This window comes from Syngnathus typhle, linkage group LG3, assembly GCF_033458585.1.
Source record: "Syngnathus typhle isolate RoL2023-S1 ecotype Sweden linkage group LG3, RoL_Styp_1.0, whole genome shotgun sequence".
NCBI lineage: Eukaryota > Metazoa > Chordata > Actinopteri > Syngnathiformes > Syngnathidae > Syngnathus > Syngnathus typhle.
The window spans coordinates 17,424,834-17,445,154 of NC_083740.1; the positions used below are offsets into that span (position 1 = coordinate 17,424,834).

Consider the following 20,321-nt stretch of genomic DNA (forward strand, 5'->3'; position numbering starts at 1 on the left):
CCCAAGTTGCCCGCGGGCAAGTTGGAGAAAATTTTACTTGCCCGAAACAAAATTTTACTTGCCCGAATTTTTTTGGAGTGGATTTTTACTTGCCCGACACATTTTTGCAATAAAAAAGACAACACTATAAGTTTTGCCTTCATATGTTTTTATTCCATCATATTGTGCCTGCAGCCTGTTTTAATACAGTGTAGAACTTTTGATGCAATTAAACCACACTAGTCTACTGTAGTACCAAAATTCATTCAGTCCCTCCTGGCCCTCTGCCTTTCCATGTATTCTGCCCTCCTGGCCCTCTGCCCCTCCTCCCTCGCCCAAAAGGCATCCGCCAACCGGAAACAAGCTCTGCTGGTGCGCAGGCGCAGAAGAGCCAGGGACGGGTGAGGGAGCATGCATTTAATTACGAAGCGCTTTGCCGTTATCAATGTATTGCAGACTTACACGAGAAACTAACCGCTCCCTAGAAAACAAAATGTCGGACCAGAAGCGGCAGAAGTTGCGAGAAATTATGCACAAAATCGTCTTTTTACAGCTTGAAAACATGGTATTATGGCAGGGCAAGTTCGGGCAAGTGAGGAAAAATTCTACTTGCCCGTCTGCCATCGCTACTTGCCCCGGGCAATCGGGCAATCGTTAGTTTCGAGCCCTGAAGTAGCCTGCATGAAGACACAGAGAGTAAGACCTATCCAAAGCCCTGTTGAAGAAACAACAGCAGCGTTTCTGAAACTCACATGACACATTTTGATTCCAGAACATGCAGGTCTTACCTAGGATGTTCAATTTTGCCGCAAAGGTTAAGGCCAAGCCAATGGGAAAGCCAATGAAGTAGTGTCCCACCAGGTTACAAAGAGCACCAACCTTTTGTTTCCCAACTCCTCGGATGACACCTCCGCACACGCCCTGCAGTGATTGTTGCAAGTTCACACGAAGCACATTTAAAACTTCTCCTAAAATGTCAGATAGGATTTTTTTTTCTTACCGCAACAGCGTCAGAATGATGCAAGAAGACGAAAACAATCAAGATTTCAGCAACCCGTTTCAAAATTTCTCTGAAGGTTATGAGACAAATATGATGAGATACAACATGAAAATTCTAGCAAAAGAAAAGCAAGTAGCTGTGTGAGGTGCTGACATGTAAAAATATTCCTGTAATAATTTATGGCTAATAATATGTACGTAATGTAATGTAATATGTACGCTTTCTTCACAAGCTATAGTTTGAATTTGTGAACTCATTGTTTTTCATTGTAATTTGTTCCCACTTGCACAGCATGGTATTAATTATGCGTGATTTTAAATTTTGATCTACAATCACATCAGATTACATCTTAATTTTATTCACTTATATAGTAATATTTTTCTATTTTAAAATTTTGAGTTTAATTGGTTTGATAGTTCATTGAGAACTCACATTCCTTTATTATTCACTGTCAATGGGGTGCATTAAATGCAATTGCATTTGAATTAGATTTAGCACTTTACGAAAATATGTTATTGTAAATAAGTGTTAGTCGTAATAACAACATAATACAGTGAGCACTCGGTTTTTGCTGAAGATGCATTCCAGAACCACCTGCAAAAAACTAAAATCCGCAAAGTAGAAACGATATATGGATTATTTAGAAAATTAAACACCATATTGAAATTTTCAACACGTAATGTTGGTTGCTAGGGAGCACAGGTGTAATGGAAGTCATTTAGAAAGTGTCTGCCTTCAGAAATACCACATTACGCTAACCCAGGGGACATCACGCATAACGAAACCAAAGTGAGTTGGTTGCGGATGAATCTCCTGTTGCATTGTGGTCATATACATATATTAAAGGCTCCTCAATACTTTTACGCTACATAAACCGTTCCCATTCCCTTAATAACTATTCCCACACTGTTCTGTACATATATGGTACCTTTACAGTAAATAAAAGAACAAACACGTGATATTGTCACGTGCTCCGATTCCTTCTGCACGTGGCCGGCTGCCGTCTCCTGCACTTGAACTCAGTCACGTCCACAGTGATGCACATTGCTCAGAGGCACGTGTGTATTTGCCCGTTACTTATAAACCCGTAAAGTAGCGCATTCGCAAAAGGTGAAGCGCGAAGTGGCGAGGGATCACTGTAAACACGTTTTTAATCTCAATAACAACTTTAGATTTATTCACTTTTTTCCCCCACAACAAATGACTGTTGTTTTAATTTACTAGATTATAATTAAGTAATTCATTTACATGTTTTAATTTACTTGATTATAATTAAGTAATTCATTTACATGTTCTGATAGCTTTTTAATGTGAACTACTGTATTCTTTAAAGACAGTTCCTCGGTGTGGCACGTATTACGAGCGCCAAAGTTACTAATATGTAACAGTATAACTCACAGGTCTGAGGTGAAAATGTAGCCAATGACACTTTTGGCAAGGGTGATGGTAAGACCAACAAAAAAGGCCACAATAACTGCAATGGGAAACAGAGTAAGAGCAATAGATGTTTACATTTCAGTCACCAGATCAAGGATGACAAAAATGAAAATAACTGTCACAAAGGTAGTGGTGGTGGGAGGGTATAGACCAGGGGTGTCAAACTCGTTTTTTTCGCGGGCCGCATTGTAGTCATAACTACTTTCGGAGGGCCATTATGACTGTCAACCCAAATAAATGTATGAGCATCTCATATTATATACAGTAAAAGCTACAAAACAAATTGTCAAATAACTCGTTTTCAAATCAGACGAGTAAAAACTGGTCAAATATTTAAAAAAAAAGATATTAAAAGTGAAGACAATTTGCAATTCTAGTAATGACTAGGGATGGGCGGATCGATACCAAAATATCGATATATCGATCCAGGCTGCTCATTTTTGAGTATCGATCTCCCTAGCTAAACTATCGATACTTACAATTATTTAATTATATTTTTCCTCATTTTTCTCTGCTCCAATTTGACGACTTGCACTCATGCTAGCACTACTTTTCCTTCCGCCTGCTGCACCGGCGTGTCCTGCTCTGCTCTGCTCCCGCCCCCTTTTCTCACAAGCCAAGCCCTCCTCCTCCGCCTCCCGTTCCAATCCAAACAAACACAAACAAGCATGGCCACGGCGGCGGCCCAGTCCGAACGCAAGAGAAGTCTGGTTTGGGGATATTATATTTTACTTAATAACAACGAGGCAAAATGTGAAATATGTCACAAAACAATTAAATATTGTGGCAACACCTTAATGAGTGTTAAGAAATGGTGGCATGGATTGGAATGCAATTCACCTCCATTGCGATGGTGGCGTTCGAGGATTAATGTAATTTGCCACAGCAGGAAATAAGAAGTAGTTTGGCGAAGTGGGCCGCGTGTTTATTTGCTGTGTTTTTTTTTCCGTCAAAATATTCCTCAAACAGCTATTGTGCTTTCGGTCCCGAAATGTATCCAAAGATCGGATTGTTTTTGGCGAATGACTAATTCGTTTTGTTGGTCATTAAAAGCTATTCCCATCAGGAGCTCAGTTCATCGTTATTCTATTGGGTCAACGTGAACCACGTGACTCTAAACCTTCGTGAACACACGAAAATCTGCAACCATTCGATCGATGCACAGGTTGAAAACAGCTCAGTGACACTGACTGTTAATAGTTGTTGTTTGGGTGGTCGGTACGTGGTCGATATAGTCAAACCGTAACTTGAATTGGTAGTCTCTTTATTTAAGTAGTTTCCTCAGACCCAACTTTGGTTATCGCTTCTCGGCCTTTTGGCTAAGATCAAGTGTAGTATCTGTTCTTATCAGTTTAATATCTGATACGTCCCCTATCCGGGGACCATATATTAAATTGATTTTTGGAACAGGGAGATGGAATAGGGGCTTGCTCCGTCCACACCACGCATCGACCTGGTATTGCAGTACCTCCAGGAACGGTGCACCCCCCTCTACTGGTCAAATAAAGAGTAGTTTACATCACTGTCTGTTAGCTTCATTCTAACAGGATGAAGCAGAAAGTCAATGACGTCTTGATAGGATTTGATTCAAGTTCATGACTGCTGGCAGCAAGAATATACGTAACCGTTCTAAAATATGATCAAAATGTCTTTCTTTATATCAGAAATTGTTCCAGGAATTTCTAGTACAATCCTTGTTCTCAAATTTTTAAGAACATTTTCTAAACTTGTTCAGAAAAAGAAATATATATATATATTTCTGCGGTAATGTTGGAGATTTTCAATAAATACAAATTCATATGGTTCTCAGGTGAAAAGAGGCAATGCATGATGGGCATGTCTTTACTTCATTTATTATGCTGCCACCACTAGATGGCGACTCAGAAAAAAGGTGAACAAAGGCGTGGAGGCAGTAGAAAGAGAAGCGAAGCATCAGTTTATGGGTACTTACGAGGGTATTTTTATATTAATAATTAATACTTTAATAGCTAAATGGCTCCGATTATTGTTCCTTACATATAGTATAATTTGTGGAAAATATATTAATTTATTGCTCAATACATAATAGTTTTATAATTGAATGGGTGGATGTTAAACGCTTAACCAATTTGGTCTGTAAACTTTAGCTGAATTAATAACTACAAGGCAGGACTATTAACTATTTCCCATTGACAAGAAGAGGTAGGCTTTCGCAGAGCATCGAAAAATTGAGATAAACTCTTGCTGTTCCTCCCCACGGAAATCTTTAGTAAAAGGCGAAAGATTTATACGATCTGAAGAGAAACAAGAGTGAACTACGCAATCGGGGCAAAACGGGCCACCCCATTGCTGGTCTCACCAGATTAACAGGCGGTCTCACGCTGAAATTGCAGCAACCATTCCTTCTAATACAAACAATAGACGTTCATAGATTTACTACACTTAGAAGGACTCAACCTAAATAGACAGTTTAAACGAGTATTATGTGTTCATCAATGTGTTTTTTCCTTGAAACGTTGTTGGCGCACAGGATTATGGATACCTGATATTTCAAACAGCGTCACCTATCGATTGGGCAACTATTTTGAGTGTGAGTTTTGAACGTATAAACAGTTGTATGTCTTGGTCCGTGTACTTTTGGTATGAGAGAACGGGAAATGATCCGATTTCCGTGTGTTATTTTTAAATGTGTAATTTCATATTTTTATTCAACACAAATCGGGAAACAAAAGCACTTCAGGTTGAAAACAGCCCGGTGACGCATTATCATTCCAAACTGTTAATAGTTGAGTTTGTTACGGTGGTCGGTACGTGGCATTCGTATGAGTCGATATATTCAAACCGTAACTTGGATTGGTAGTCTCTTTATTTAAGTGGTTTCCTCAGACCAATTTCGGGTTATCGCTTCTCGGCCTTTTGGCTAAGATCAAGTGTAGTATCTGTTCTTATCAGTTTAATATCTGATACGTCCCCGATCCGGGGACCATATATTAAATTGATTTTTGGAACAGAGAGATGGAATAGGGGCTTGCTCCGTCCACTCCACGCATCGACCTGGTATTGCAGTACCTCCAGGAACGGTGTACCCCCCCTCTACCGGTGAAAACAATAGTAGCTTCCTTAGAAAACCCTACTTGCCCCGTTAGCTTGACTTTCACAGGATAAAACAGTCATGTCTTGATGAATGTGATTCAAGTTCATGACGGCTCGATTTGAGCGGCAGCAAGAATTTACGTAACCGTTCTAAAATATGATTAAAATGTCTTACATTGCTTGAGATTTTCCTATCATTGTTCCAGGATTATTTAGTACAATTCTTGTTCTCAAAATTTTAAGGAAATGTCATTTTCAAAACTTGTTCAGAAAAAGGACATATATATATTTTTCTGCGGTAATGTTGGAGATTTTCAATAAATACAAATTCATACCGTTTTAGGGTTCTCAGGTGAAAAGAGGCAATGCATGATGGGCATGTTTTGACTTCATTTATTATGGTTCATTATGGTTGCTGGCATCACCACTAGATGGCGACTCTAAGAAAAATGAGGTGAACAAAGGCGTGGAGGCAGTAGAAAAAGAAGCAAAGCATGATGGTAATGTTTTTGAATCTATCTTTTACTTAATTTAAAATGTTTTGGTTTTGAAATGACGAAAGGTGTACTATGTTAACAGTTTCACGAATGCTGTCTCATCCACTGAATTTGTGTGCTCAGAGTTTTGTACCAATTTAGCTTCTGACTGAAGATGGTGTGCGCGGTGAAGACTTCGGCCCCGGCGACTTGTACAACTCATACTTACCTGGCAGGGGAGATACCATGACCAAGAAGGTGGCTCACCCAGGGTGAGGCTCAACCATTGCACTCCGGTTGTGCTGACCCCTGCGAATTCCCCAAATGTGGGAATCTCGACTGCGTAATTTCTGGTAGTGAGAGACTGCGTTCGCGCTCTCCCCTGATCAAGCTGTCTAAATAAAAATAATTGTTATATAATGGCTGGAAGCCCCATCTCCAACCCTTCTGCTGAGTGCCAAGCAGAGTAGGAAATGAGTTCCGTTTTTAAGGTCTTAGGCTTGACCCGGCCGAGGTTTGAACCCACAACCTCCCAGTCTCAGGGCGGACACTCTACCACTAGGCCACTGAGTTGGTCTTTGTAAGCCCCGCCAAAAAGACTGACGCACATCACTACCATCTAACTGAAAACTAACTAGGGTTAGGGTTAGAGCTAGATCTAGAACTAGGGTTAGAGCTAGGGTTAGAGCTGGAGCTAGGGTTAGAGCTAGAGCTAGGGTTAGAGCTAGGGTTAGGGTTAGAGCTAGGGTTAGAGCTAGATCTAGAACTAGGGTTAGAGCTAGGCGTATAGCTAGGGTTAGAGCTAGGGTTAGAGCTGGAGCTAGGGTTAGAGCTAGAGCTAACCCTAGGTGTAGAGCTAGGCGTAGAACTAGGGTTAGATCTAGAACTAGGGTTAGAGCTAGGTGTATAGCTAGGGTTAGAGCTAGGATTAGAGCTGGGGCTAGGGTTAGAGCTAGGGTTAGGGATAGAGCTAGGGTTAGAGCTAGAGCTAACCCTAGGTGTAGAGCTAGGCGTAGAGCTAAGGTTAGGGTTAGAGCTAGGGTTAGAGCTATAGCTAGGGTTAGAGCTAGGGTTAGGGCTAGGGTTAAGGTTTGGGTTGGAGCTAGGGTTACGGTTGGAGCTAGGGTTAGAGCTAGGGTTAGAGCTAGAGCTAGATCTAGAACTAGGGTTAGAGCTATAGCTAGGGTTAGGGTTAGAGCTAGGGTTAGCGCTGGAGCTAGGGTTAGAGCTAGAGCTAGGGTTAGAGCTAGGGTTAGGGATAGAGCTAGGGTTAGAGCTAGGGTTAGAGCTAGATCTAGAACTAGGGTTAGAGCTAGGCGTATAGCTAGGGTTAGGGTTAGAGCTAGGATTAGAGGGTTAGGGTTAGGGTTAGAGCTAGGGTTAGAGCTAGGGTTAGGGATAGAGCTAGGGTTAGAGCTAGATCTAGGGTTAGGGTTAGAGCTAGGGTTAGAGCTATAGCTACGGTTAGAGCTAGGGTTAGGGCTAGGGTTAAGGTTTGGGGTGGAGCTAGGGTTAGGGTTAGGGTTGGAGCTAGGGTTAGAGCTAACCCTAGGTTAGGGTTAGGGTTAGGGTTAGGGCTATAGCTAGGGTTAGAGCTAGGGTTAGGGTTAGAGCTAGGGTTAGGGTTAGAGCTAGGGTTAGAGCTAGATCTAGAACTAGGGTTAGGGTTAGGGGGGGGTTAGGGTTAGGGAGGGGTTAGGGTTAGGGCTATAGCTAGGGTTAGAGCTAGGGTTAGAGCTAGGGTTAGGGTTAGAGCTAGGGTTAGAGCTAGATCTAGAACTAGGGTTAGGGTTAGGATTAGGGTTAGGGTTAGGGTTAGGGGGGGGTTAGGGTTAGGGTTGGAGCTAGGGTTAGAGCTAACCCTAGGTGTAGAGCTAGGCTAGGGTTAGGGTTAGGGTTAGGGTTAGAGCTAAGGGTTAGGGTTAGGGCTATAGCTAGGGTTAGAGCTAGGGTTAGAGCTAGGGTTAGAGCTAGATCTAGAACTAGGGTTAGGATTAGGGTTAGGGTTAGGGTTAGGGTTGGAGCTAGGTTTAGAGCTAACCCTAGGTGTAGAGCTAGGCTAGGGTTAGGGTTAGAGCTAAGGGTTAGGGTTAGGGCTATAGCTAGGGTTAGAGCTAGGGTTAGGGTTAGAGCTAGGGTTAGGGTTAGAGCTAGGGTTAGAGCTAGATCTAGAACTAGGGTTAGGGTTAGGATTAGGGTTAGGGTTAGGGTTGGAGCTAGGGTTAGAGCTAACCCTAGGTGTAGAGCTAGGCGTAGAGGTTAGGGTTAGGGTTGGAGCTAGGGTTAGAGCTAACCCTAGGTGTAGAGCTAGGCGTAGAGGTTAGGGTTAGGGTTAGGGTTAGAGCTAGGGTTAGAGCTAGAGCTAACCCTAGGTGTAGAGCTAGGCGTAGAGCTAGGGTTAGGGTTAGAGCTAGGGTTAGAGCTATAGCTACGGTTAGAGCTAGGGTTAGGGCTAGGGTTAAGGTTTGGGGTGGAGGTTAGGTGAGCTATAGCTCTAACCCTAGTTCTAGATCTAGCTCTAACCCTAGCTCTAACCCTAACCCTAGCTCTAACCCTAGCTATAGCCCTAACCCTAACCCTAACCTCTACGCCTAGCTCTACACCTAGGGTTAGCTCTAACCCTAGCTCCAACCCTAACCCTAACCCTAACCCCCCCCCCCCTAACCCTAACCCTAACCCTAATCCTAACCCTAACCCTAACCCTAACCCTAGTTCTAGATCTAGCTCTAACCCTAGCTCTAACCCTAACCCTAGCTCTAACCCTAACCTTAGCCCTAACCCTAACCCTAGTTCTAGATCTAGCTCTAACCCTAGCTCTAACCCTAACCCTAGCCTAGCTCTACACCTAGGGTTAGCTCTAACCCTAGCTCCAACCCTAACCCTAACCCTAACCCTAATCCTAACCCTAACCCTAGTTCTAGATCTAGCTCTAACCCTAGCTCTAACCCTAACCCTAGCTCTAACCCTAACCCTAGCTCTAACCCTAGCTATAGCCCTAACGCTAACCCTTAGCTCTAACCCTAACCCTAACCCTAGCCTAGCTCTACACCTAGGGTTAGCTCTAACCCTAGCTCCAACCCTAACCCTAACCCTAACCCCCCCCTAACCCTAACCCTAACCCTAACCCTAATCCTAACCCTAACCCTAACCCTAGTTCTAGCTCTAACCCTAGCTCTAACCCTAGCTCTAACCCTAACCCTAGCTCTAACCCTAGCTATAGCCCTAACCCTAACTCTAACCCTAACCCTAGCCTAGCTCTACACCTAGGGTTAGCTCTAACCCTAGCTCCAACCCTAACCCTAACCCCCCCCTAACCCTAACCCTAACCCTAACCCTAACCCTAATCCTAACCCTAACCCTAACCTTAACCCTAGTTCTAGATCTAGCTCTAACCCTAGCTCTAACCCTAGCTCTAACCCTAACCCTAGCTCTAACCCTAGCTATAGCCCTAACCCTAACCCTAACCTAGGGTTAGCTCTAACCCTAGCTCCAACCCTAACCCTAACCCTAGCTCCACCCCAAACCTTAACTCTAGCCCTAACCCTAGCTCTAACCGTAGCTATAGCTCTAACCCTAGCTCTAACCCTAACCCTAGCTCTACGCCTAGCTCTACACCTAGGGTTAGCTCTAGCTCTAACCCTAGCTCTAACCCTAGCTCTATCCCTAACCCTAGCTCTAGCTCTAACCCTAGCTCCAGCTCTAACCCTAGCTCTAACCCTAGCTATACGCCTAGCTCTAACCCTAGTTCTAGATCTAGCTCTAACCCTAGCTCTAACCCTAACCCTAGCTATAGCTCTAACCCTAGTTCTAGATCTAGCTCTAACCCTAGCTCTAACCCTAACCCTAGCTCTAACCCTAGCTCCAACCGTAACCCTAGCTCCAACCCAAACCTTAACCCTAGCCCTAACCCTAGCTCTAACCCTAGCTATAGCTCTAACCCTAGCTCTAACCCTAACCTTAGCTCTACGCCTAGCTCTACACCTAGGGTTAGCTCTAACCCTAGCTCTATCCCTAACCCTAGCTCTAACCCTAGCCCCAGCTCTAATCCTAGCTCTAACCCTAGCTATACACCTAGCTCTAACCCTAGTTCTAGATCTAGCTCTAACCCTAGTTCTACGCCTAGCTCTACACCTAGGGTTAGCTCTAACCCTAGCTCCAGCTCTAACCCTAGCTCTAACCCTAGCTATACGCCTAGCTCTAACCCTAGTTCTAGATCTAGCTCTAACCCTAGCTCTAACCCTAGCTCTAACCCTAGCTCTAACCCTAGCTCTAACCCTAGCTCTAGCTCTAACCCTAGCTCTAACCCTAGTTCTAGATCTAGCTCTAACCCTAACCCTAGTTAGTTTTCAGTTAGATGGTAGTGATGTGCGTCAGTCTTTTTGGCGGGGCTTACAAAGACCAACTCAGTGGCCTAGTGGTAGAGTGTCCGCCCTGAGACTGGGAGGTTGTGGGTTCAAACCTCGGCCGGGTCAAGCCTAAGACCTTAAAAACGGAACTCATTTCCTACTCTGCTTGGCACTCAGCAGAAGGGTTGGAGATGGGGCTTCCAGCCATTATATAACAATTATTTTTATTTAGACAGCTTGATCAGGGGAGAGCGCGAACGCAGTCCCCCACTACCAGAAATTATGCAGTCGAGAGTCCCACATTTGGGGAATTCGCAGGGGTCAGCACAACCGGAGTGCAATGGTTGAGCCTCACCCTGGGTGAGCCACCTTCTTGGTCATGGTATCTCCCCTGCCAGGTAAGTATGAGTTGTACAAGTCGCCGGGGCCGAAGTCTTCACCGCGCACACCATCTTCAGTCAGAAGCTAAATTGGTACAAAACTCTGAGCACACAAATTCAGTGGATGAGACAGCATTCGTGAAACTGTTAACATAGTACACCTTTCGTCATTTCAAAACCAAAACATTTTAAATTAAGTAAAAGATAGATTCAAAAACATTACCATCATGCTTTGCTTCTTTTTCTACTGCCTCCACGCCTTTGTTCACCTCATTTTTCTTAGAGTCGCCATCTAGTGGTGATGCCAGCAACCATAATGAACCATAATAAATGAAGTCAAAACATGCCCATCATGCATTGCCTCTTTTCACCTGAGAACCCTAAAACGGTATGAATTTGTATTTATTGAAAATCTCCAACATTACCGCAGAAAAATATATATATGTCCTTTTTCTGAACAAGTTTTGAAAATGACATTTCCTTAAAATTTTGAGAACAAGAGTTTGTACTAAAAATTCCTTGAACAATGATAGGAAAATCTCAAGCAATGAAAGACATTTTAATCATATTTTAGAACGGTTACGTAAATTCTTGCTGCCGCTCAAGTCGAGCCGTCATGAACTTGAATCACATTCATCAAGACATGACTGCTTTATCCTGTGAAAGTTAAACAAACGGAGCAAGATGGGCTCCTAAGTAAACTATTGCTGTTTTGACCGGTAGAGGGGGTGCACCTGGAGGTACTGCAATACCAGGTCGATGCGTGGAGTGGACGGAGCAATAGGGATGGGCGGATCGATACCAAAATATCGAAATATAGATCCAGGCTGCTTATTTTTGAGTATCGATCTCCCTAGCTAAAATACTTACAATTATTTAATTATATTTTTCCTCATTTTTCTCTGCTCCAATTTGACGACTTGCACTCATGCTAGCACTACTTTTCCTTCCGCCTGCTGCACCGGCGTGTCCTGCTCTGCTCTGCTCCCGCCCCCTTTTCTCACAAGCCAAGCCCTCCTCCTCCGCCCCCCGTTCCAATCCAAACAAACACAAACAAGCATGGCCACGGCGGCGGCCCAGTCCGAACGCAAGAGAAGTCTGGTTTGGGGATATTATATTTTACTTAATAACAACGAGGCAAAATGTGAAATATGTCACAAAACAATTAAATATTGTGGCAACACCACAAACTTGACAAAACATTTAAGCAAAATTCACCCCACGGTTCATGAAGAGCTGCAGTTGAAACGTGCCGCAGACACTAAGGCAGCGACGGAAAACCCTGCAGCCACACCGAGGCTAAGGTACCAAAGTACCTTAGAAGCAGCGTTTCAGAAAGGCAAGACATATCCAGGTATCAGGTGCTAACCAAAAATCGTAAGCATTTGTGGTTGAAGTGCTATTTGAAGCAATAATTACTACGCTTTAGTCAGTCATTTATAAATAAAGTTTTCCCCTTTTCAATTTGTGGTCGAACGCCATACGTTTTATTTGTAACTCCACTTCCTATAAACAACACTAAAGTATTACAATATTAAATGTAAGTATCCAGTGGCTTTACAAATTGATAGTTTTGCTGCTCATGACGATTAAGCCCTGCATCTCTGTTGGTACCATGTCTCTTTTTAGATTATACTAAAAGACAAAACTTTTTCCCAACAACAGAGAGAGAGAGAGAGAGAGAGAGAGAGAGAGAGAGAGAGAGAGAGAGAGAGAGAGAGAGAGAGAGAGAGAGAGAAAGTAAAGAATAGCTCCTTTTTATTAAAGTTATACTATTAATATGCATCTTCCACTAATGCACTAATGTCTAAAAAGGTTAATAATACATGTACATGACGTAATACTTTTTTCTACAAAATCAAAGTCAAAGTCAGCTTTATTGTCAATCTCTCCACATGTCACAACACACAAAGAGACCGAAATTACGTTTTTCTCTATCCCACGGTGACGAGACACATAACACGATAGACATACATGTACGCGACACAATATAAAAACAAGAAGGCAAAAATTCAAACAATCAATAGTAAGAGTGATGAATAAATAATAAATAAACAGATAACACAATAAATAACGGAGCCAGCAAGCATAGCGCAAAAGTAAAAAACATCACAAACAAAAAGGCACAAACAATAAATAAGAGTAATAACAAATAATAAATAATAAGAGCCAGTGTGCATTCAGACAGTTCAGACAGTAAAAGTACAGGACGCTACGCAGAACGGGGGAGCGAGTTCAGGATCCTAACAGCCTGGAGTATGAAGCTGTTTGAGAGTCTGGAGGTGCGGGAGCGCAGGCTTCTGTACCTCTTCAATAGATGACTCTCCAAGAGCAAGAATGCCACTGCATTTAAATTGTTTTTTTGGCGGGAAATTACACTTCCGGTATCGATATCGGATCGAATATCGGGTATTTTGGGTAGGAAATACTTGGTATCGGATCGATTCCAAAATCATTGGTATCGCCCATCACTAGTAATGACACACAAATTTGATGCACAATTTGTTTCTTATTCCGACATTTCTGTTATCCATTTCACTACTTGCCTATTACTACATGCCATGTGGTTTGTGTCCAAACTCCAATTAAGCAGTGTTTTTATGGCCTTATCCTTGCTGATTAGCAAATGTAAAATTTACCGATATCATTTCCAGTTTACAAACATACATACAAACATTTTCTTACATGCACAGATGATGGAAACTTTGCTTGACAGCTTGGCTTGCTCAATGTTTCCTGCACCAAGCGCATTCCCTACTCGAACACTAACAGCTGCAGAAATTCCAAGTGGGAACTGCAAAGGTAGAATGTATAGAAACAATTATGCATTATTTAGGATTCCATCAAATAAAACTGTTAAGATCAGGTTGTGGCCAACACGAGATTTGTGAGATGAATGCAAATCATCATTTATTTTTTTATTTGGTTATCAGAGGTTTACCTCTTTCACTTTCTTCTGAGAAATGCTTTAAAATATTATTTGTTTCAATGATTATACAGCATACAGCTGATACGCCAAGCCAAACACTCTGATTGTGGCCAGACCAGAAACTGGTTGTGTAGCTTGTTTGCATGCATTTCTTCCATGTCATTTTCTAGAAAGTAGTTTCTAAATAAGCCAACAGTTAGCCTAGCACCTTCTAGTTTTTGTTCCACGACACTTTCTTCCCCATTTATTTTGGGCAGTCTGGATGTCCCCATTATTATTTATTATTATTTGTGTCCACCACTGTAAGATACTTTTATTGTGGTATTGCAGGCATTCATTTGTTGTGTGGCTGGCTGCCTGTGCTTATGATGCTGATCAAGTTTAGATGAATTTGTTTCACTTACCATGTAAGCTACAACTGTGAGCTGATATGTAACGGACTGGGCTCCCAGCTCTATTTCACTAATTATACCAGCAATGAATCCTCCTACTTCAAATAGCCACCATTCCAGACAAAGTATGAGCATGCTCGGGGTGGCCAGCTTAACAAAGGGTCCCCACTCCGATATGCGGCATTTGGTGTCAACTGAACAATCGTCACTATCCTCACAAGGCCATGTGAGTCGATGAAGAAGCACCTACATTGAAAAAAAGAAAAAAAAAATAGCATGAAAAAGATTTTGGTAATTTTTCTAACTTAAAATCGCATATCATTTTTGATCAAATATCACTGGTTGGTAGCCATGATGTCTATGTATGTAGGAAAACAGAAATAACAAGATTGAAAACAGTTAACCTCAGGGCTGAAATTTCCTGCTCCCTCTTCAGGAAAAAGCAAAGCCACTGTGTCTGGTCTTTGGGTCAACAGTGTCCACATTGGGGTTTCTTTAAGACCTCGTCTCAGCTGCTTAATTTGCCTTGTGACACGTCCTATTACCTGTTATTATTAATAAGACAGAGAGGATAGAACACAAGATTCTTCATCTAAAAGCTTGAAGAGTAACATAGAAAAAGAATAATTCCATTTTAATACATTTATTATGCTTCAATCCTCTAGTGAATGAGGAAATAATACTTTTCTCTTGCAGACTGATACAACTCCTTGTATTTGCAGTATTACAGACCACCCACCATCTTTTATGTTTCAGAGAAAATAACTTGGTACAACTTGGTAAAGTGAATCACCTAGTAGTAGTTTGCTGTAAAACAAACGGTGAGTCAGACATTTCTTGCCAGCCACATCATAACATCGGAACAGAGTACTAAAGAGCGCAGTACCGAGCGCCATGTTACCATGGTAACCATGCTAACATAACGCTAGCTCATAGCTAGCAAACTTTTAAGGAACACCACTTCATTAAAAGTTCCCTGTGTAGACATTGTTCAACAAATTCTGTTAAGGTGTCCGGTAAATAAAATACTGACTTTTACGAACACAAAAGGTAAATAAAGAGTACACTCACCGAAGCGTTACTATTTGTGTTTTGGGCCATCCTGAGCTCTGACCGGAGCTCACCTTTGAACTTCACGACGTTCCTGTTTCGACGTCACATGACCACTGAATTTTTTTAGACATTGAATTTTTTTACATTGAATTTTTTGAGATGTCGAATTTTTTTACACTGAATTTTTTAAGACATTGAATTTTTTTACACAGAATTTTTTGAGACATTGAAAAAAATGTCTTGGGAAAAAAAAATTCAGTGCTAGAAATTCGATGGCTTTTAAAATTCAAAGTCTGATTTGGATGCAAAAAAAAATTCAGTGTTAAAAATTGGATGTAAAAAAATTCAGTGCTACAAATTCGAATTCAAAATCCGATGGCACAGATAAACTTCCATATGCTTGTACTAACCTTTCATTTTCTGCGGAATCACTAAATTCTTGGCCCTACAAAATGGACATGTATTTCATTGTCATGTTTTCCCAACCAATTTACATAATCTAAAGAAAAATGAAAAACTCACTCATGCAATTCTCACCAGATTTTAAAGCAAATGCTATTTTACTCTAAAGTAAAACTACACAGTGCCCTCATCAGTAGCCTAATCTGATTACATAAAGAAAATGTGCTATGACATGACCACAGATCAATAAGGTTGATGCAGGACTCTTTCTACGTATATCATTACCTGTTTGGGACAGCAGATTGTTTCACAGATGGCTGAGGGGCAGGTTGTCTGTGTGCTATTGGTGGAGAAAAGCACTGGCTCGCTAGCCTGACAATTGAGGAGAACATTTAGGTATTAATTATAAAAAAGACTAAAAACCTCAATTATGCCAAATAACATACACAAATCCCCTCCCAAAACTCTTGAATGTAGTTAGCCCTAAAATATGTTCCTGTACCTGACATCGCCAGAAGCACTGAAGCCTCTGTAGCCACCGTGGAGTTGAAAGCGGTTGGCTGGCCTGAATGCGCCACCAGCTGAAGGCTGCCGTAGAGAAGACATTGGCCACCCTAAATGCACACAAAATTTACATTTAGAACAAGGATTTTCAACCAGTGGTCTGCGGTCTTGTAGTGGTCAGTGGCGGTATTGCAGGTGGTCCGCAAAATTGGAAACAGAAAATAATTGTAACATTGTTGAAAATAAAATGTATTATTTAGACTTGATGTATTTTCCAACTAATTTTCTGAATCATTTACCCATCCAAATTATGTCAAATGGAGCTGAGATTCCCAAAATAGACATACAATTGCAAATAAATATAGTTCTATCCTCCTTCAGTGCAAAACGAAATAATATTCCAAAGCAGTGGTCCCCGAGTTGATTTTTGGTTACAATAGTGGACATAACCCCTGATTTAGAGCAAATGAGACTCTTTAAAGTAGGTGGGCATTGAAGAGAAAACTTGCATCTACTGGACTTTATATAAGGGGTATTTAAATAAGTACAGGGAGACTTGAATTGGCACTTTTTTATGCATTCTAAGAATATCTTACCACGATTCATGTAAGGCTCGGAATCTTTGCGTCTCATCCTGCAGTTAACGAATTGGGAGCACCCTGATTTCTTGGCGCTCTTCTGTCGCGCCACCAGCTGGGCAATGTGTGCTGTCTCACTGCATACTGCAGCAAAGCATCTCAACTGTAAAGAAGATGGTAGGTGACACATGTATCTTTCTGTGAAACACATATGCTGTTTTATTACTTACAATGCAAGATGAGAACAAAGCGCAGCTGCAGGTCCATTCGGAATATAATTGTATCTGTTTGAATTTAGCTTTTAACTGGAAAGGTAAAAGGAAAGAAACCGACTGAAAATTACTGACCGCGGGGATCTACGACTTCTTCTTAGTGAGTTCCAGCCTGATGTTGAGAAGCTTATGTCCCTACACCAAGCACATCCATCCCATTAATAAGTGTGAGACAATGAAGGTTACTGGTGGAATGTTTATTTACCATTCTATGTAACCTTTCTCTTTTCAAATTGCAGCATACCAAATATCAAGAAAGAGGTGTTTGTTTCCTTATGTGTCTCTTTAGGGTAGTTTGGGAACCATTGATCTAAATTGACAAAATCAAAATCCATTAAAATTGTTAATTTCACCTTGGTTAAGAAAATCCACTTTATGCAAACACGGTAAATACACAGTGTTTGAACCATACAGTATCATTTGTTGACATGATCTAATCCTCGCCATAGACAAACCCGAAGATACTTGCCATTAGGCACTCCTAATGATTAAAACCAAGTTCTTACGTCTGCATTGCGGTAGTCCATCCGCACCACAGAGGGTATGCTTCTGAGATAATCCTCCAAATTGGTGAAGCCCAGTTTCCTCAGAGGGATGGTCTCTCCACAGAGTGAGCGGTACTCCGATTGCAGATTGAGAATACTCACGCCATCCTTGCTAGACTGGAGTACAGACCGCAACATTTTCTTGATGGATTCGCTGTCTGACATCCTGTTTTGGATGAGAACGAGGAGAAAGTTAGACCAGTGTCTTAAGTGATGATGAGGTGTGCTGCGGGAAACTAGTTGAGACCTCCTAATCAATGTGCTGTGGCAGAGTAAAGCTCATTGCAATATTCCAAACACGATTTTTTTCCCCCCCTTAACACGCGAGTTCGCTCCACTTGAGTTGAAATTAATATTTTTGAGATGTTTTAATTTCGATACTATTTTACTACTCGTATCGAATAAAAAAATGCGTTAAACAATTTACGATTAAATTATCTCACGAAAAGTACATGCATGTGTCTGACAGCTGCCGCTTATGCAGTAGCAGCTAACATTAGCCATCTGCAGCAAATGATGGAAAACTACTTTTCTCGATTACGAGAAACGTTACGATTATAATTCATTGTTTCTGCGTTCAAACTAGAATACTAAGAGATATTTTGGAGTCAAAATTACCTGTCGTTGCCAATGTGCTAACTTTTCACTGTCGAGCGTTGCCACAGACTAATTAGTGCGTTGTTTTTTTTTCTTCCCTTAGGCGTGTTCTCGTCAACATGGCCTCAACCGGAAGTTTGCTAATACTAATACTTAGTGAAATTACAGTTTTAGATCACTCATTAGATTATTTATGATAAATAAATGGCATGTAAGTTTAGTAGAAATCAGACGTGTGTGCGCTAATTAGGTTCACTTCAAAATCCCTCAATTTGATTACCATATATGTATTTATCTGCTTCAGTTAAATTTAAAAAATTAAAAATAAAATAACACGCACAGGCTGAAGAATTCAGTTTATAAAAGTTAATGGGTTCAGGGAAAATAAACAAAACATATAAGACATTAAAAACCTGTCACAGCCCCACCAAATTGTTCACTTTTATACTCATAACCACAATGCACTGTGTGCGGAAGGGCTGGCTTCCTATGATATATTATACTGGATCGTTGAGTAGAGCTCGCATCGGGTGACCGGTCAGAATCACACAGATGTCTTCCCTCGATTTCTTTCTTGCTTCACAGCTGGTTTATTGTAACATAGGTTTGCAGGTATGTAGGGTTTGTGTAAGTGTGTGTGTGGTTTTGCCAAAGACGCACATAAAACGGACAGCTGTGAGTACGAGGTTGGATCACTGGATCGGCGCTGTTAGAGCGGGGTCTTCGGTAGAATTACTACAGCGTAATATCGCAAGCCCAAACTGTACGCTGATTGGCTGAACGTTAGTTGAAGCGATGCGTCATCAGCAGGGAGAGAGAAAGTCACAGTAAAGGGTGTCATACTTGGCGTCCACAAGGGGGGCCTTTTTTACAGCCGCCCCCAGATTTCAGTAGGAAATCTGCATAAGAAGAAAAGGCTCCATCTCAAGTCCTGTAGTTAGTTGTCCGGCAGCTCTGGAAGAGGGATGAGTCGAGCCACAGGACGGGTGTATGTTCTCTCTCTGACCTTCACTTCGGCAGCTCGCACCTTACCGTCAAGGCTTGGGATGATGCTGGTCACTTTGCCCACTGGCCACAGTGAGCGAGGAAGTTGAGGGTCAAGGATGAGAACCGTCTGGCCGATTTGCAGGTCTGGGTTTTCTGCGTTCCACTTTTGCCGGACCTGGAGACTGGGCAGGTAGAATCGGATGAACCGCTTCCAGAAGTGGTCGGCCAACTGTTGGCAATGGCGCCAACGCTTGCTGCTCAGGGTCTCGGAAGCTGGGTACACCACCTGTGGGAGAGAGGCATCTGGACGACCAATGAGCAAGGAGTTGGGGGTCACTGGATCGGGATCGGCTATATCAGCAGAAGTGTAGCCTAATGGTTTGGCGTTCAGAATCCCTTCAATCTCTACTAGCAGAGTTCTCAGGACTTCTTCAGTTACAAGCTGTGCTCCGAGTGTGACCTGAAGAGCTTGCTTCACAGAGCGTATCTCACGCTCCCAGCAACCACCAAAGTGGGGGGCATTAGGTGGATTGAACCGCCAAGAGATTTGCTGAGAAGCAAGTTGAGCTTGAAGGTCTGGTGTAAGTTCAGTGAATGCTTCGCGTAGCTCTCGTTCACCACCTCTGAAATTAGTCCCTTGGTCTGAGATCAGCTCAAAAGGTTTTCCCCTTCGAGCGATGAATCGTCTCAGGGCCATGAGGAAAGAGTCTGCGGATAGACTGGAGAGGAGATCAATATGTACTGCCCGGATGGTCATGCATTTGAAGATTACTCCCCAGCGCTTCTCACTTCTCCTACCAATCTTCACAGTGTATGGGCCGAAGCAGTCCACTCCTGTTGAGTAGAATGCAGGCTTGAAAAGCCGGACTCTGGGAGGTGGTAGGTCCGCCATCTTAGGGATCTGTGGCTTTCCACGCCATTTCTGACACCCTGGGCACTTGCGCTGGAAGCGGCGGATGGCTTCTCGGCCGCCTGGAATCCAGTACTTCCGGCGCATTTCCGAAAATACCCTCTCTGGACCAGGATGATGCAAACGATCATCGTACTCCTGAATGAGCAGATGGGTGATAGGGTGTTTGCCATCAAGCACTATTGGGTGCACAGTTTCTGATTCGAGCTGGTTGCTGTGACGCAGACGACCGCCCACACGTATGAGCTTGTCAGTGTGGTCGAACTCAGGGGCCAGGGTGAGAAGACGGCTGCTCTTGGGGATAGATTTTCCTGATTGTAGCTGGGCATAATCAGTGGGAAAACTGTCCAGTTGTACCTGTTGTAGCAGAGACAGCTGGGCTTGGTGGTAGTCATCAGCGGTGGCATCGCCTGAAGCCGCCCCGTGCAGAGTCTGACTTGTAGACACCAGGAGATTTCTGAA

At 42.5% G+C, this 20,321-nt stretch overlaps 1 protein-coding gene and 5 non-coding genes across 6 annotated transcripts; 3 read left to right on the plus strand and 3 right to left on the minus strand.

The window, feature by feature from the left end:
• Positions 1 to 3,715: 3,715 nt before the first annotated feature.
• LOC133152106 (U2 spliceosomal RNA) lies at positions 3,716 to 3,906 on the plus strand. Its single transcript, XR_009714071.1, has one exon. It is a non-coding gene; the product is annotated as a U2 spliceosomal RNA (small nuclear RNA).
• Positions 3,907 to 4,595: 689 nt separating this feature from the next.
• LOC133152112 (U5 spliceosomal RNA) lies at positions 4,596 to 4,709 on the minus strand. The gene has a single exon (XR_009714076.1). It is a non-coding gene; the product is annotated as a U5 spliceosomal RNA (small nuclear RNA).
• A 586-nt stretch (positions 4,710 to 5,295) lies between these two features.
• Positions 5,296 to 5,486, plus strand: LOC133152107 (U2 spliceosomal RNA). The gene has a single exon (XR_009714072.1). It is a non-coding gene; the product is annotated as a U2 spliceosomal RNA (small nuclear RNA).
• Positions 5,487 to 6,185: 699 nt separating this feature from the next.
• LOC133152105 (U1 spliceosomal RNA) lies at positions 6,186 to 6,349 on the plus strand. The gene has a single exon (XR_009714070.1). It is a non-coding gene; the product is annotated as a U1 spliceosomal RNA (small nuclear RNA).
• Positions 6,350 to 7,609: 1,260 nt separating this feature from the next.
• LOC133151161 (uncharacterized histidine-rich protein DDB_G0274557-like) lies at positions 7,610 to 10,691 on the minus strand (the record flags this gene model as incomplete). Its single annotated transcript, XM_061273947.1, is given in 3 exon segments — positions 7,610 to 7,657; positions 8,135 to 8,198; positions 10,666 to 10,691. Coding segments are annotated over 3 exon segments (138 nt in total), but the record flags the coding sequence as incomplete, so codon positions are not given.
• On the minus strand, positions 10,553 to 10,716 carry LOC133152104 (U1 spliceosomal RNA). The gene has a single exon (XR_009714069.1). It is a non-coding gene; the product is annotated as a U1 spliceosomal RNA (small nuclear RNA).
• Positions 10,717 to 20,321: the final 9,605 nt, after the last annotated feature.